General features: G+C 37.1%; 1 protein-coding gene across 1 annotated transcript in view; it reads right to left on the bottom strand.

The window, feature by feature from the left end:
- Positions 1–1,179: 1,179 nt before the first annotated feature.
- The window catches only part of CACNA1D (calcium voltage-gated channel subunit alpha1 D), a 184,457-nt gene continuing 167,724 nt past the window's right edge, over positions 1,180–17,912 (bottom strand). The window contains exons 43-50 of the mRNA XM_005145815.2: positions 14,559–14,675; positions 12,700–13,067; positions 12,362–12,388; positions 11,016–11,165; positions 8,603–8,766; positions 4,719–4,840; positions 4,297–4,617; positions 1,180–3,350 (exon numbers count right to left, since the gene is read on the bottom strand). Of these exons, the coding sequence (XP_005145872.1) occupies positions 3,057–3,350; positions 4,297–4,617; positions 4,719–4,840; positions 8,603–8,766; positions 11,016–11,165; positions 12,362–12,388; positions 12,700–13,067; positions 14,559–14,675 (1,563 nt within the window). The 3' untranslated portion in view covers positions 1,180–3,056. The remainder of the gene's footprint in view (positions 3,351–4,296; positions 4,618–4,718; positions 4,841–8,602; positions 8,767–11,015; positions 11,166–12,361; positions 12,389–12,699; positions 13,068–14,558; positions 14,676–17,912) is intronic.

Here is a 17,912-nt window from a genome sequence, read left to right as displayed (position 1 = left end):
CTTATTACAGTGTTACAGTTTTTAGTCTCTATTCTTCTGTCATACAAACTCTAAAAATGAGGCACTGTTCAAATGAGAATGTATTTTACATATTCACTTGTTCAGTGAATTCGCTTCACTGTAAAAGACTTAGCAATGTTTAATTCTTTACTAACATTTTCTGTCATTATATACATATATAAACAATTCTGGAAACTCATGAAATACACTGTAATTGCTGAGATTATATCTAGTTTTTGTATTGAGTACTTATCATTAGTAGTATTCTAAGGATGATAATTACCATGTAATTGTGAGTATATTGATTACGTTTTTCCATATACTTCAGTAATAAAATTGCACAAGTATGCTATGTATCTATATAGATGTATGTTTTCCCTTAAACCTTCATTATATAGAACATGGTTTGTAACTCAGCTTCTTTCATTATTTGGGTTTTTTTAAGGACTATTTGCTCATAAAATAGCATATCTGCCCTAAAGAGTCTCTCATCAAACTACTGAAAGCTGAGACTAACCGTACTGGCAAGAAAATACAGTGAAGTCAGCATAATGATTTGTGTCTTGCCAGAAAAATGATTGTCATTCAGCAAGATTTGCCGAATTAGATGTGCTATCAGAAGTCCATGCAGTTAAGTAACCTTTTTTCCTCCTCACTTTTTAGTGTTCAATTTCAGTTGCTTGAAAGGCGGTTTTCAGAAGTGGGTACACCACAATAGGTGGAAGTGAAAACTACTTATTCCAGAGTGACACCAGATCCAGAAGGCTCTATTCTGGTCTCTCAAAGTTTGTTCCTGTAAGGTGGGAAAGAGTAACAGGGTGACTTACTACTGCATAACCTACCCAAGTGTTTGATGGCAGACAGCATGAAAGATTTGTTTTGACATTTTAGGTGATTTTAGTCAGATTTTCCTCATTGCTTCCCCAGGAAGCAATGGAACTAAGGAAATAATAAGTACCTAGATAGTAGGGGAGTAATAGTACCCTTTCTTTGTAGGAACACTGTAATCGCTTCATATATGTGTGGTTAACAGCAATCATTCATAAAAGACTGGCACACTATGATAATGTAGTCTGACAACTATATACCACACATTCTCTTCCGTTCTCCACACAGTGCAAACAGAGTTTTACCTTTGGAGCTTCTCGGTGAAAATCTATTAGTAAAAGGAGTCCCAGGTATAATAAAATTATTACACAGTTTTATTTTGAAGAACATTTTGCATTTGTTTTAATACAAAATGATGTAGGTCAAGAAATAATTTACAAACCTTTATGTTCTTATCCTGGCATTTGAAATAAGAATGATTTCAGAGGAAGTCTGTAAGTTATTCATAGGAAACTGTCATTATGTACAAAACATTTATTGACATGTTTTAAACATCACATTTATAAAAATGTGAACTGGATTGCTATCTAGCATGTGAACTACAGGTAAAACCTGATAAGATAACTTGTTAGAACAAGTCTTTGTTATCCAGTGCTAACAAAATAGACAGTAGCTTTCAGTGTTTTTTGATTTTCCTCCAAGGACATTTCAGCCTCAAAGTCATTTCAGGGTTTTACTGCATTGTGAACAATATCTCAGCCCTCTCATTTGCATAAAAATAAATCTTTGAAACAGGACACATAGAACAACAGAAAGATAGAGGCAATAGTGTTTTTGGTTCTGTGAAGAATTGTTTTATCATATTTCTTCTCTTTCCAAGCAGAGTTAAGTACTACTGAAGTAAAGCATTTTCCTTTACCTGTGAAATAAATTTCTGCCCAAGATGCTTCCTGTCAAAGTCGGTAACATACTTAGTCAAAACAAATTGACCAGTAATATCCTGGCATGAACTTCCCAATTTTTTAATGATTTTAATACTTATTTTTACCATGAAATTAATAAAAAATAAAATTAGAGCTTGTTTTTCAATCAAAATGATAAATAACTTAAATATTTTACCTTTCCAAGTGTAAGATTGTAAATAGTCAACTATGCACCCCTTACACAGAGAGATTCATTTGACTCAATTAGGTAATAAAAAAAAATCTCTTTTGTTGCCAAGTTCAAACTTGACACTTTATCCCAAGAAGAGATTTACACTGAGAGAGGTGGCTCTATTTACATATTTATGCTATAGATCTATATATTCCAAGTAAAAATACTTCTATCTAGAATTCTGTGGGGGTTACAATAATCAGGGTCCATAAATATTGCTGCAGTTCAATTACAGTACAATAATTACAAAATATAGAACATCTCTTTACAAATACAAATCGTTGTATATTACAAGTCATTTACAATAATTTCTACTATATAATTTTTAGCAAACTATCTTATCTAATTCTACTATAACCTGGTTGCAAGTGCATTAGTAAGAATGCATTTATTCCAGTATATTTTGCCCTTAACGTGATAGTCATAAAACAGACCATCTGAATGATATTTCCTATGTAAACTGGTGTTACATATGACAGATTACTTTTTATATAACTTCTTTTTCCAACAACCTCTAACAGGTAGAACATGACAAACTGTATTTTAGAAGAGCATTAAGAAAAAAAATCAGGAGGCAAGTTTGAAAACAACATCAGAATGGATATGCAGTGGGTAGCTGATATGCTATTCAGTACTGAGGTAATGACATTACTGGTTGTCATCACTCATCTTTTGTTATTTCCCACCCAATTTTGTGCCAAACTTACACAGACATTTTCATTTCAAACCCTGCTCTACTAGGAAGGACAGCAGCACAAGGTTGAAAAACAGGCAAGATATTACACCTCAGAATCCCATTCTAGCCCTCAAAAAACCTGATTGTCACAGTCTGCTTGGTTTAAAAATAACCTTATTCCTACAGAGGAACTGAAGATCCCGTGGGAGGAGACGATGTACTGCAGCTCTGATCACATTTCGGCAACCTGGAGATAATAAATTTATTGGTTATGGCTTCCTTGAGGTGTGACATCACTTGTACAAAACTTGATTGGTTATTCACTCCAGCTAGTGCCTAGCGTCTTAAAACTATGAGGCACTTTTTCTGTTATTAGAATCATTTTCCTTGCTAAATACTATAAGCTTGTAATGCATATCATTTCATCAGCTAAGTCTTCCTCGTATCGTCCCGTTTCTGGTTCTTCATCACTGTAGCCAGTACCAAAATCTTGAAGTTCATAATCTTGTCTGCTTAAAATGGGAAACATATCCCCATCGGTCCCATTGCTAATATTTCCATTGAGAAGATTACTTGCTGCACTTTCCATCTCATCAATAGTCATATCACATGCATCAGCAATCTCGTGTTTTGTAGCTGAAACAAAGTTAGGGTCCTTTGCATATCTTCCTAGGCCTTCAGATATAAGTACCTGGCAGATAGAGGGAAGAGAATGAGATATATAGTGGAATTACAGAAGAACAGACAGGTCATTATAAAGTTTTGCGTTTGTGAAAAATACTAGAAACCCCCTGCTGAATCACTACGGCAACCCACAGCAAAACTGTACGTATAAGAACAATCAAATCTAATCAACAATCAAATGGCTCCAAACCACACTGTATCATTTGTGTGCTAGTGCAACCAATAGTGCAATACATCTGATGTTTTTCTTCAGAGATTTGTGAGTAGTCTTAGATAAACGCAAATTATCAGACTGATATACTGAAGATAACAGTTAATATATCCCAGATTCCTATACGTTCTTGGTACTTTAGAGTACATGCAAGAAAGATGCTGAATCCCCTTTTGCAAATAAAATCTAATAAAGCATATTGCTTAGGTCATCTCAATGAAAAGGAAATGCTGGATGGAAGCAAGAACAGTAACATACTGTTTATCTTCAAATCCTTTTTATTATAAAAGAGAATTCTTAGCATTCTTTAGTACACCTACAATTAATCCTTGTAGTTGCCATTCACCTCTCTGCATTTAGTGCACTGATTCATTCAGATTATTCCAAAACTGGCAAGTATTTCTTTCGAAACAACAGGGAGAATAGGCATATGCATCATCTCTTTCCTGTCAGTCACTGCAGAAGGGCACTTCATAACAATGCTCATCTAGAAAATTTGAACTTCAAACCCCTTTGAAATCTCTCCAGTGCTCTGACACACTGATGTTAAAATCTGGATTCCATGGAAATCATTTACTACATGACACTATGAATAAGTTTCCCTGTCTCAACCTAAGAACAGTTTTGCACTTTGACTACATTTCAGAGAGGTAATGTGAACTGAGTTAGATGCTTTTTAATTTTAACACAAAAACTGAGCACACAAACACTCAGCTACTTCGGAGGTTTCTGTGATACTTACCGCTTCTACCAAACTGTCTGCACTCCTCTGTTTGTCACTGTGTTTATGCCTCAAGTCATTAGGTACAGTTAAATTGGCTGGTGTAAATGTTCGGTAGGAAATCTCAGGGTCATCTGTGTACCAAGAGCTCCTGTGCAAGGAAGGCAGGCTACCATTCATATGCTCTGTAGATTCAGCCCTATCGACCTGGATTAGGGGTGTATAATATGGAGAACGGTCCCTGTTGGGAGGGGTTGCAGGTGGGGTAGCCCAGGAACGTGTTGAACGACTTGGTGAATGTTTATGAGCTTTGCTGGAATCCAGACCTGCAACAGCCATGACCTGATAAAGGGAAGAATTTTTGAAGTTAGTGATTTCAAATGCTTGGTCATGCTTTTTTCAGCAGTTAGTTCAAACCAAGGTAAATAAGAGTCTGTGTTTACCTGCTGTTGCATTAAGTGAAGTGGTAAAGCAGTGCGGTGGTGGAAATTAGGAGAAAGTGGTATGTCATCTTGACTACTTTGCCGGCGGAGGCATTCGAAGTTAAAGGAAGATCGTCTATTTGCTACAGGGAAACCATAATCCATTAGGAAAATTAAATACTTTTCCTCAAAGTCTATTATTTCCAGAATTCCAGTGTGAGTCAATCACCACACAAATAAAAACATATCCCCCAGTAAGAAATAAGTTGGGCTAACAGAAGCAAGCAGCTGGTTATCAGATAAAAGATAGATTCACACATGAGCAAATGCAGTCCCAGGTAGAAACTGTATGCACAGCCTCACATGACAGAATGGGAAGCAGCTGTTTCACAGCACAAACTTGTGTTGTGCAGCAGACTGGTTCAGATACCTTAGTTTTGCTGTAAACTGCTGTGAACAGTTACAAAGCACTTTCTTCTTTCTTCCCCATGGTTTTAAACTCTTCTTTCTAATTAACCAGACTTCCCACAGGACACACCAAATCCCCAGTTCTTTGGAGGCAATGTGCAATATGGAAAATCATACCCAAGTTGACTCATGTTGTCAGTTCCTGGCATTTATTCCATTACTTATGACAACAAGCCATGGTCTGTGCTGTTATGTACTCATGAAAAAATGAGAAAAGCAGAAATCTAAACTGATCAAGGTGCCTGTAGAAATGTCTCAGCTGGTCTTGGTGAAAGCTGGTGAAACAATGGGAAGCAGCACATTGGTATCATTCCTCTGTGTTAGCTTCTGCATGAAGAAAGCCTGGACACTGAACAGCAATTAGAACCCAGGTATGTCCTCACAGCTGCAAGCATCACGCTGGAAAACTGGAAAGAGCCTGTCTGTACAAAGCAGTGATACAAAATTGTGCTCTCTTGGAACTGACACAAACTATTCTTGGTTTCTGTTTTTCGAACCCCAAGAATTTTGTGTACAGAACTGAAGAATTAAGAGATTCCTCATAGTTACCACCAGACACTTAGTGCTGGATACTGACAACAAAGAGTCCTTAAAGAGCCATTGCGTTAAAACAGGCACCTTTGGTTTGCATTCAGTTTGGATCACTGAATGCAAACTTCCTGTCTCCATTGCTTCTATGGTAAATCCAAATACAGGAATGGAAGCCTTACTCCTGCTCCTAACAGATGCAAGAAGTCCCAGTGCCAAAATGAATAAAAAGAAAACAAGACACTTTGCACATGCTTCTCCCCAGGAAAGAGCCTGAAAGAACATGGCAATTATTCTCAGTACACTTCTGAAAGTTGCTCGGATGCTGTGTATAATGAGTTTGGTATAAAAACCTCTAGAAAGCTTGACACAGAGCTCAATATACTAGCTCAATATACTAACGATAGTACCCAGCCAAGGTACCGTATGTGATACTAACTTGGACTGAATACAGATGCTAGCAGAAACTGCTCAGTGCAATGTTAAAACTTTTTGGGTTTTGCTTTTTTGCCTGTTTTTTTATTTCTGTTTTTTCTTTCTGCATATGAGAACACAAACGCTTCCTCCCCAGGCCAAACAGTCCATTCACTAGGTACAAACAATAGGTTTGAGCTTCTTTTAAAATCTGCTGAGATACCAAGCCTCTAACATTTCTTAGCTGTGTTCCTGAACATTGAATAAATGGTTATGACAGAAGGTATGACTGTGCCTCTTGTGACTTTATGCTGGTGTAAGTCAAAGGATTTCCTACATTACCCATATGCAAGTTAGATCAGAACTAGGTCCTCTTATCCTAGGCTATCGAATATCCTCCTACCTAGTACATTTTAGTCTCTTGTACATGAGGTAGAAAGTGTAGGCTTCTTCTAAAGAAATGTCTGCTCATCAGAATACCCTCATCAGAACTTTATCAGAAAAGCTAAATGAGTCCCAAAGGCTGCAGTCACAGGAAGCTGCCAACCCTTCCTTTGTAATGCCTCCAAGGGAAGGCCCCAGAGGATTTTTATGAAAGCATGTTCTCCTGCAAAGTATGGAATGGATATATACAGCATCCATCTAGTTCTTTGGCTTAAAATTCCTCTGCTATCAGAAAAGCTTGTAGAAACAGTCTCCTTTCACAGCCTTCCCTTTGATATCTTTTCCCTTTCTGCTACTAAAAGAGAACTAGCAGTTTTCAGTACATTTCACTATCATTCATCCCAGTTGAGTTATTTACTCTCTGTAGTGCAAAACTCACATTCTTTCTGCTTTCTCCATCTGTGCCCCTTAAGGTCAGAAAGCCAAAGAGTAGAGAGCAGGAGTCATCTTCTAAGGAGATGAGTGCCAAATGTGAGGATGCAGCACTGACAGGATTGCTGAAGAATGTTTCTTTTATTATATAATGATACACTTCATTGTGGCCTTTTACTACAGTTTTCTATAGCTTTAAATAGTCTGAGACTGTACCTCAGATGTTGTATAATGATCCCACTACACTTTCTCTGAAACAGACTTTAAAAATCTATACCTGCATTTTCTTTAGGGTGTCTGAGACAAAAAAGGCCTGTCCTTTTCCTACCCATAGGGTCCTTACAGTCGTACTTCCACAGAAAAACGGACTGTGACTGGCTAGTAGCATTAGCAGAATGAAAGGACTCTGTTTTCACTAGAAAGTAAATTCACCATATAGCAGCCAAAATGTGGAGACTCTTCTAGAAATGCCCCTGAATTGTGTGGTTTGGATGGCACTGATTAGACAGGATCATCCAAAGACGTGTAACAGATCCAGGTGTGCCAACCATGCTATGCATAAGCTTCTCTTAGGAACACTATTGGGCTGCATGTTGCTGAGAGCTGAGTGGTTTTTCTTGTGCACCAACAAGAAAGAGGTTTGGGAAGAGGTTTATTTTACGCTTCACAACCTCAAGTGCTTCCTGTCTGTTAAGTGTCAGAGCTCAGACACCAAATTCCAAGAGCTTTGAGTCTGTGCCTAGCTTCACCACAGGATTATCCCAGCTAATCTCTGCAGTATGGCCTGGAACATACAAAGCCAAAATTACAAGATAAGAAGCATGAGAGCTTTCAAAAATACAGACAAAATAACATTGTGCTTAAGATAAGAAGAAACCAAGGGAAAGATCCAAGGAGAATGCATGAAAATTAAAGAAACAGGTAAAAAAATCAGTTGACAACATTAATTCAATCTATAAATTGAAATATTTTCTTCCCCAGAAGAAACACAGAATATTAAGCATTGTTTTTGAGATGGCAGAACAAAGTACCAATGGGAATGTGAAATAAGATGCTTAGCTCAGGATAATGCTTTTTTTCCACAGGGGCTTGAGAAACTCACATCAAAAGCTAAAAGTAGTTCAAAAGGTAGGAAAAAAACCCCACAACCAAAGCATCATTAAGCTCACACTTGGTAAAAGATGGAAATGGAAGTGATCACAATGCCATTAAGCAGTGTGACTGGTAAAGGAACAGGGAAGTGCCAACAGATGAGTCACTTGGAGGAGAGTGGCTCTGATTGGGGCAGAGCTGCAGACCTGCAGGTGTGACTGACAGCCACATAGGCTAAAACCCTCTGATCAAAGTTTCAAAGCAAACTACTGACATCTACTGTGCTCTGTCTTCATTTATCAAATCAAGATAAAACTGGCAATCAAATTGGTTATTTTAGTATTATTAGAAGAGTGAGGCAAGAGATAGTAGAAAGAATGACTTGTAAGTGAGGATCCATTGATTCTCTGACATGGCTCTCAGGATGGACAGATATCGCTGCCACACATAATAATCCACTGGCAACCGTAATCAAGAAATGCCATGTTTAAAATCCAAGTTAAAAAGAAGCCTTTTTAAACTGGAATGTGTCTGAATGCATTAAAATATTTCCATATTTCCAACCAAATTGTTCTTAATGTACTTACGTGTTGGTGTTGGAGGTAGCAGCCGTCTCCTAGGAGATCTTTTTGTGTCATAACACATCTGTGAATCATCTTCCTCAAAAAATCCATGTGGGTGATGATAACCTTTGGGTCTCTCAAAATCTGAGTCATGGCAGTGATACCTACAGTGATAATCGTACATATGCCTGCATTTAAAATACAATGAAAAACACGTTACTTCAGTGAGTTCTGGTAAATTGCTCTATTAGATTTCTTCTAGAAGATTTTCATTGCCACAGGTTCTCCAGCAAGATAACAAAACACTACATTATATAATTACATGACTCAGGTTTAAAATCCAGTTTCTGTATGCAAACTGATTTTGAGATAGCAAGCATAGACTTTTGTAATAGTATAGTTCAATAGTAAGTTCTCAGGTGAAAACGTTTTCAGATTCTATTTTCTCTGAAGCTATTCTTGCCAGTATAGGTTCAAATGTACAGACTCAGCTGTACAGTGCTGAGAAAAATACAAACTAAAAATACCCTTCTCTTACTCCTGCCATGCCCTTAGTGAAACCTGGGTACCATGTGGGAGCACAGTAACTCAGAGAATGCATTTAAACCCTTTACATTCTAGTTAATTCTCTTATTGAAAATCAAACCTTGGGAGGGTGCTATCTGACTGCATCAAAAATCAATGCAATCAGTTTGACAATGTAAAAAATATAGTGACCTGAGAGTTCTGTAAAATTTAGCCTTCAGGGAAATCTTAGCTCTTATGCAAACCAATAAAACACAGATCAGGCTGCCAATCTTGCCAGAATTCAGATGGCAAAGAAAGACTGTATAAGAGGAGGAAGAGAATTAAGCATGTCTGGCATTTATGCATATGCACTTATGGATCTGAGATAAAATGGCAGTAAATTCCTCTTTTTCTGGGCTGGACTTAAAAGTTAAAAAGAAAAGACTGATAGAAGTAGAGGATATTTTTGAGAAGTTACTGAATAATTTAGCAGACGAGAACCACAGCTTTGGAAGGAAGATGAACATGATCTACTCAACATCTAAATGCACCCATCTTTCTACAGCATATGAAAAGGTGAATATTAAGGAATGAAAAAAAAAATTGTAAGATACTTTGGAAAAAGGTATTTATTTATTTATTTCTTTATTTTTCATAATAGAAAGCCTTTCAGTATTACCAAATACAAGTCTTGTTCCATGACAGGTTGGTAGTCAGAAAACATTGGAACCATCTCACATTTGGAAGACTGAATCGGGAATATCAGGACTTTCTCCCAAAGAGCACCAAAACATTCCCTGAAAAACCTGACACCTATTATTTATGTACTGGAGGGGTCCCAGCACAAAGTTAGGATCTGCCCTATTGCTGAAGCCACAGGTACAGTGCTCAAGTCAAACTAATCTGGTAATACTCAAAACCAAACTAATTTGGGAGCCACTGTTCTAGAGTTAGAAAAACCCACCCCAGTCTGTTTCTTAAGAAACTGTGTGAAATAAAGTTGCAGAGAAAAGCTGTCATTTAGCAAAAGGCTTTTTCTTTTTGAATCTGAAATTAAGATATCAACTGCAAAGACCACAGGAGTTAAATACACTGGATGAGGCAAGAGCTGTTAAAATACACTACTGGACCCTACTGTACAGAAATACTGTAATTATTTAGAATAGTATTCCAAGTTTTGGCCAGAGAAAACAGAAATGACTTTGAAAACTGAGAGGAACCAGGTTACAAAACTAGAACTCTGTAGTTACAGCAAGGAGGCTCAGATTAATACAAATTTGGCCATTATGCAGAAATACATATTGGTAAGAAATGTTGTTGACTAAAATTCACTTGATAGCATTTCCATACAGGTTATGAATAAAAATTAAAAACACCTGTTCCAAACATGTGAAGGACAAGGACAACTATGACTGTGTGCTTGTACTAAGGAGACAAAAAATGGTCCCAAGAGGAGGATTATTAGTAAAGAGGTGAAATGAGAATTTTCAAAAGGAAGTAATCCAATTCTTTATTGGTCCAGCTAGTACTACTTTATGATCTCGGTCCAGGGATCATCAATTTCACCTTTCATTTTACCTTATAGGAAAATTCTTTTCTAAAGATTCCTCTATGTGAGCTTGATCCATCTTCCAGTGTATGTGGAATTTTATTTCAAAATGAAGCACTTCTTTGGTTATGCACTAGTTTATACTCAGTTAAAGGAACTTTGTGCTTTCCTTTGGTGAAGAACTTTTGATGGAGTCAGCACATGATATCAAATACAAAAGATCTTTAGTCCACATACTATTTCTCTTCACCATTGCACTTGGCTGCAGTTTTGGAGTATTAACTTCATTAGAGAATTTTCAGTGTAAGTGCTTAGTGAAGCCTTTACAGATACATACATAATTTATTAAAATACTTTTCCCAGTTTAACAACTATCCTCACCTGTTTCCTGACAACATACTGTCTTCCTCATAGTATTCTTCTCCACTAAAATACTCCTGCTCTCCCAAATAATGATCATCATTGCAGTAATCTTGAACTGCGCGCTCTTCACGGCAAATAGTGGGTCGACGTCCATCACCAGAGTCAGATCTGTAAGTAGCAAACAAAGATTTTTTAATATTTATCTACACAAATGATATATTGTGATTTATATAGACAGTTCTTTTAATATGCTTCCTAGAAAAAAAGAAAAAGAAGACAAGTATTAAAAACTCTTGTTAGAATTATGTCAAACTATGGTTCAGAAAATGTCTATTTCATGTTTCGTGAAGATGACCTCCCTTTATTTCCTTATGGTACAAATAAGAAAATAATTAATAGGGGGATGCTCAATGAAGTCAAATACATTTAAGACATTTTTACAAAATATAAACTCAGAGTACTTTGACAAAACACTGCATCTCTCAAACGCCTCAAGTTTGCCAAACGGCTAAAATACTAAGGGGCACTTGCTGAGATATTCCAAGAAAAGTCTGAAATGCACACGCAGATCTAGGCATTAAAAACTAGCACTGAATGCACAGTCAGCAATGCACTATAAATGACACAATACACCCTGTTTTAAAAATTATCTTAGAAAATATTCAGACATAGAGAAAGTTGAAGAGGGGCAAGAACATGTAGTGATAGGACAAGGGGGAATAGCATTAAACTAAAAGAGGGTAGATTTAGATCAGACATCAGGAATAAATTCTTTGCTGTGAGGATGCTGAGGCACTGCACAGGTTTCCCAGAGAAGCTGTGGCTGCTCCATCCCTGGCAGTGCTCAGGGCCAGGTTGGATGGTGGTTGAAGCAACCTGGTCTAGTGGAAGGTGTCCCTGCCTGTGGCCTAGGGTCGGAACTGAATGAGCTTTAAAGCCTCTTCTGACTCAAACCATTCTATGATTCTGTGATTAGAGCAGGAAAGATTTTGGGTTCCCTATAAATGGAACTGCACACATTAATATCAAAACTAAAGACAGTGTTTTTCCAGTCTACACAAGTCAATTTTAAATAAGGACTGCCATTAGGTGTGATTTTTATGGCTGTCGAAAACTGCACAAACCTGTCTGGACTTTAAAAGGGCTGGAATAATTTTGACCTTTACCAGAAGTTTATCCTTTTAGAAGAGGCAATTGAAAATTTGACTTTGAAATTGTCACTTAAGTTATTCAGCATATGCATTGTCATAGTTGATTTTGAAAATTGTACAGAAGGAATGAAAGGAAAGGAAGAAAAGGAAGGAAGAAAAGGAAAAAAAACATAATTTGTCCTTTTCAATTGCAGTAGAAATATACCAACTCACCTAATGTATGTTTCATAGTAACGGGTTCTATCCAGGTGAACCATGAAAATGAGGAGAAAGATATTTTAAAATCAGGTAGTTTAGAGAAATTCATTGATGATTACAACGTCTGTGCTGTAACTAACAACTGCACTTTCAAAAACTACTCCTTTCAAGTCTTATTAAAGTTATGTACATTTCCCATACATTAGAGCTATATTTTAAATACATTTCATATATCAGTAGGCAACAGAAATGAAGCTAAATACACAAATTAGTTTCATGTAGCATAAGTTTTCTTATAGTGTTTTTATAATGCATTCATTTATTTAAAAGAAAATACATATTTATAAGTTTACCTCCTACTGCTTGGCCTTCTGCGTTTCTCATGATCAGTTCTGGAGTATGAATGGTAACCATTTTCAGATCTATGTTCATGATTTCCAAAACTTGTGTGTTTTCCATGAACAACTTTGGACACATTGGCATTATTGAGATTGGCATTTGTTGAGTTTGGAACTTGCTTTCCTACTGAGTTGTGATTGTGATGATTGTGGTACACAGGATTTCCTGCCTGATGATACATATTTTTCTCAGTATCACTTGCAGATGGAATTGAAGGCCTCTGGACATGTAAGGGACGGTGTGTGGTATTGATCTGTTGAAATGAATCTCGTCTGTCACTGCTAATATGGTTTATGTGGTTGCCAAAGAGGGCACCATTCCTCTGTTTTAGGGGAAGAGAAAGAAAAGATTATGTCAAATACCTGAACAGAACATACTTATCTCTCCTACATGCATAAAAAAAGTAGCAACTCAAATAATCCATGATTTTTCTTTCTAATTTTACAATGCTTCAGATGGGATCTCCTCAAGTGATAGAGATGTGATTGTGATAATGACAATGTTTGTATTTCAGAGTCAAATCAAACGTGTACTGTGATTATTATCCTTTTTCCATACAACTAGATGTGACATCCAGCTTTCTCCACATCTAGGAGAAGCACAGATTCTCATATATGATCATGCACCAAGTTCCTCAGAAAGGGACATTTCTGCTGAATTTCTGCGAATACTTTGGTGGAATTCTCTCCTGTTCTCCCAGAGAACTGGTTTGCAACAGGTGTCACTCAGACAGGATGGAGTGCCATGCAAGAGCTTGCAAGCATATCTCAGGTAGAGAACATTCAGCTTCAGTGCTCCCATTCTTTCTTTTTGCAGAGGTACAAAAAAGAGAGTTACTATCAGCCCTGACAGTGTAATGGATGGTGAAAGGGAGAATGCAGTGCTAAGTCATGACTGGCATGCAGCTCTCTTTCACATCTGACCCAGGTTATGTATCCTCCCTGTCTAGCCGGGTGTGATCTTGGATGACAGCAGTCTGTCTTGAAGCTCAATCTAGGGAAGACAGGAGGTAATGATGGTTGGCGGAGAAAAGCATCTACTGGTGGTAGCTGTGGCACTGTCTCCAGTGCTACATCCTCCTTTTTCTTCAAAGAGCAATAGCAAGCTAAGGGGCTTCTGACATCATTACTGCCAAAGCAAGCTTTTACATCTGCTGCTTCTGAAATGCTGGTGGCACATTTAGTTTTCCTGCTGGCTGACAAATGGTTTGCAGAACACTCCTGATTATAGTACCAACTTTATGTGCTCACCATTAGACTGAGTATCTATAGCTTAAGAGAGGAAAGCAGACTTTTTTTTTCTGATTGATTCTTATCAATATCCCTCACAGGAAATGGGAAATCACATTTAAATTTCGTTGACCTCTATGTAATTCCAGGCATTAATTTTAAAATACTCAGCTCTGTCTACTGTGGTGTGGCTGCACAGAATTCAGTTCTCTTCTTCCTGTCTACCACTGCAGAAGTTAAGAAACTTCCAGATTAAACCTTGCTGCTACCCACATTTGAGATGACAAGGTTCAGGCCTTTTCTTAGGATTTGCTTAAGAAAAAAATAAGAATTAATGAGAAAGAATTCGGGGCAGGTGAATCACCCTACAGGAACTACTTTCTAAATGTATGAGATGCAAATGTCCTTGTAATACCATTTGTATAGGTATATAGAAAATATATTCATTTATTAAATATTTATATTGTGCTGATTCGAGGGAATTTTTAATTACTATTATTGTTACTTCATATTCAGGGATAAGCTCATTCTTTAACCTCATATTATATGACAAAACAATTCACATGGCTATGTTTTGACATTACTTTATAAACATCTTCCTCCTCCTCTGGATTGTTTTCCTCTGGTTCATCATCTTGCAAGTCACAGGATATAGCTCGGCGAATTTCAGGGCCAATATCATGAAGTGTCCTTAGTCCTGCCTAAATCAATGACAATATCATAATACATTAGGTAGGCAAATTCTTTTCATTCTTTAATTACAGGTGTGCAAATTTATTTTAAAGGACAGTTTACAAGTTTTTGTATCCTGACATCCACAGAGGATGCATCCTACTGTAAGTCTGCTTTACTGCTATTAGTAAGAGGCTTCCATTCCAGTACAACCATGTTGATATGATCATGTTTTTATTATCACCGTGTAGATCCTGACTAAAAGACCAATGATGTTTATGGAGCCCTATGGAAATAAAATTAATCTTATAGTAAAGTGTAAGAAATCAGCAAGAACTGTAATAAAATGCATTTCAATGAGATGTATATTTAATGTAAAAACATGTTTGCAGCCTGTGTCCACAAAGGAAACACAGGATCTTTGCTATAGCAACAGCAGTTTTAGCAGAGCTCAGATGGGAAAGAAAGCAGTGAAATAATTCCAGCTCATCTGTACTGCACTGTGATATGCAGATATTCAATTTTAAAGCTTTAGTTTATGAGAGGAAACCATCATGCTACAGTAACATGTTCCTCAGTGTGTATCAGTTCATATTCCTCTTAAGCCGTTTCTGACAAGCAACCATTAGGAAAAGGGATAATGCTGAAACTGCCAAGGACAGACCTGCTCGAAACACAGGACAGAGCTCGAAACACAGCTGAAGGACATTGGAAGGCACCAAACATTGCTTGGTCCCATTTATGCCATCTATTGCACACATTCCCTGGAGTACATCACAGCATCATGGTCAAGTTCCAGCTCAGCATGGAAATAGCCAGTTTGCTGGGGAACAAAATTGTGTTTTATGCAGTGTAAGCAAACAGAACCCAGAAAGGGATGAACCTTCTAATGGTGAAGATTTGCTATAGGCTTCTCTTCAGGTTTCTTTCACACCAGTATTTCACTTCCTGAAAATGGATTTGACTAATCATTTTAAATACATGTAATTGGTAACTATATGTTCTTCCTCCAGGATGAACTTAGAGAGTTATACTATAATTGAAAAAGGTTTTAAAAATCATTTAATAGTGAGTCAACATGCGTCTCATGAACACATTATGCTTTCTCACACTTCTTATCATTGTAAAGTCAAGACGTTAGCAAGGTTAATGTCATCAGTTTGTAAGGGAAGTAAAATTAACATTTAAAGGTACAAAATTCAACGTATAAGACCAATGGCTTCTATATATTTTGCAGAAGATTATTAATATTTGGTTAGCCAATCATTAGCAAGAATAGTCACTTGCATTTCACACTCACTACCTGCTTATTTCTTAGCAAAGAAAATTAAAAAGAAAAAACCCCAAAGCTACACTTGAACATCAAAGAAAACTGAGGTTAGTATGAACAGAATACAAGGTAAGAACAACCAAAATAAGAAAATAAGCATGCAGAAAAAATAGCTGAATAGACCTACGCTATAGCAGTGAACATAAGAGATGTAGTCAAGTCTTGATTCTCCAGTGTTATTCATCTTCACAGAGCCCATCTTCTAACACTGGAGCTGAGTGCACTGCTTTACAACTACACAAAAGCTCTGTGCTTTTGGTCAGACCCAGCCCCCCTTCCAGCTAAGCCTTTATAGGAACACAACACTCTCAGACAGCAGTATTAAATAAATTTTAATGCCTATGAAACCTACTAGTTTATATTCTTGTCTGCCAAAGTCCCACAAAGCTATGCCCAAAACGTGAGAAAAGCCATGTGTTTGGAAGCAACATATTGAACAGAAATTCAACTTCAATTACAACTCAAACTGCCTTCTGTTTCTCTAGTTGGTGAATTACTCCTTTACTCAAGAGAATGCAGGCAGCTTTTATCATCTCATCTCCCCTCAGCAACACTCATTTTCGTGTAACAGACCTCTTGCAATGACAGTCAACAGCGGAAGACTAAAACCTAGATCACCCTACGTAACAGCATGTTAGTTAAACCAAACCCATCAGCTTTATTCACTCACAGCCAGTAGTGAAACCACAGGTTCTACAAGCAACATCTGCCTGGAGAATTAAAACATTCCTTAGTTTATTTGCTGTAACAGAACTACCTGCAACAATTTTGTGAATTAAATGATTACTCCCATGTACAGTCTTATTTTACCTGGTGTAACCTAACAGTATTCTAAGTAATGGAAGAACAATTTGTATGACAGAAGAGTGCCACATAGTGAGACAAATTCTCACACTGAGCTCTTACTGCTGAGACAATCCTTCATTAGATCAGTCAGCTACCACTGAAGGAAGTCACAGCTAAACACTCTTTACTTTCCCCACATGAAACGAGTAGGTACAAAAGACCAACATAAAAACTTCCATAACATTTCCTTTGGTTGGTAAAGATTACTGGAAGGGTCGCACACTCTTTAGTCTCCCTTCTATCTTTAATTTTTTATGGCAGATTCTTAATTCTTGGAGATTCCCTCATGTCCAGAGAACTCTCATCTTTCCTGAAACAAAGCTTCAAGATTATTTTATGTCATTTCAGCAGTAAAAAAACACCTGTAAAATTTCTCCCTAAAGAAGTGGAAATACAATTAATAAGTACTGATTTATTTCCTATCTTTTGAGGACCAAAATACAGTTCACATCATTTCAAGACACAAGGGGCCAGTTCTGCCATCATCTAGAGATCTAATATCCATCTCAGCTCACCAGACTGAAACCCTGTCTGGTTCACAAGGCTGTTAGATCAGTCAGGTGGACCGCTTTCTAACAAAATGTCTTCAATAATCCCTGTATATTTTAGAACATGAAACTGTACAGTTCTGTTCTCTGACTTTCCAACACAGAGTATTAGTATTTGTTATACACAAATGTCTTTGCTGAATGTACCTCTAAATGGGAAAAGTACACATTTCTTTTCACAGGGGTGCAAGTCCTTATGTGCATTTACCTTTTAGCAAATTTTGTTTTCAACAAAACCACTGAAGATGAAAGGGTCTATAACAGAACAGACAAAACATGCAAGAGATATTTAGGCACAAGTTCTATAGGGATAACATTGATTAGAACATTACTGAATTATTCCTGCTACTCTGCAAGAGGACATCTGTTGTTTCTGCTCAGGTTTTTCTACTTTGTTGTTGTTTCTTTGAAGTAGAGGAGGAAGAGAAATTAACCCTACACCATGTTTGATTGCCTCTGATCTCTAATTGTATTCTAGAGAGTTCACTATAAGTTTGCAAAAGAAATCATTTCTTACTCAGACGCTTTACCTCCAAGATCCA

The sequence above is a fragment of the Melopsittacus undulatus genome, chromosome 9, assembly GCF_012275295.1.
Source record: "Melopsittacus undulatus isolate bMelUnd1 chromosome 9, bMelUnd1.mat.Z, whole genome shotgun sequence".
Lineage (NCBI taxonomy): Eukaryota > Metazoa > Chordata > Aves > Psittaciformes > Psittaculidae > Melopsittacus > Melopsittacus undulatus.
Note: the sequence above shows the minus strand (reverse complement) of the source record. Positions and strands in the feature narration are given on the sequence as shown.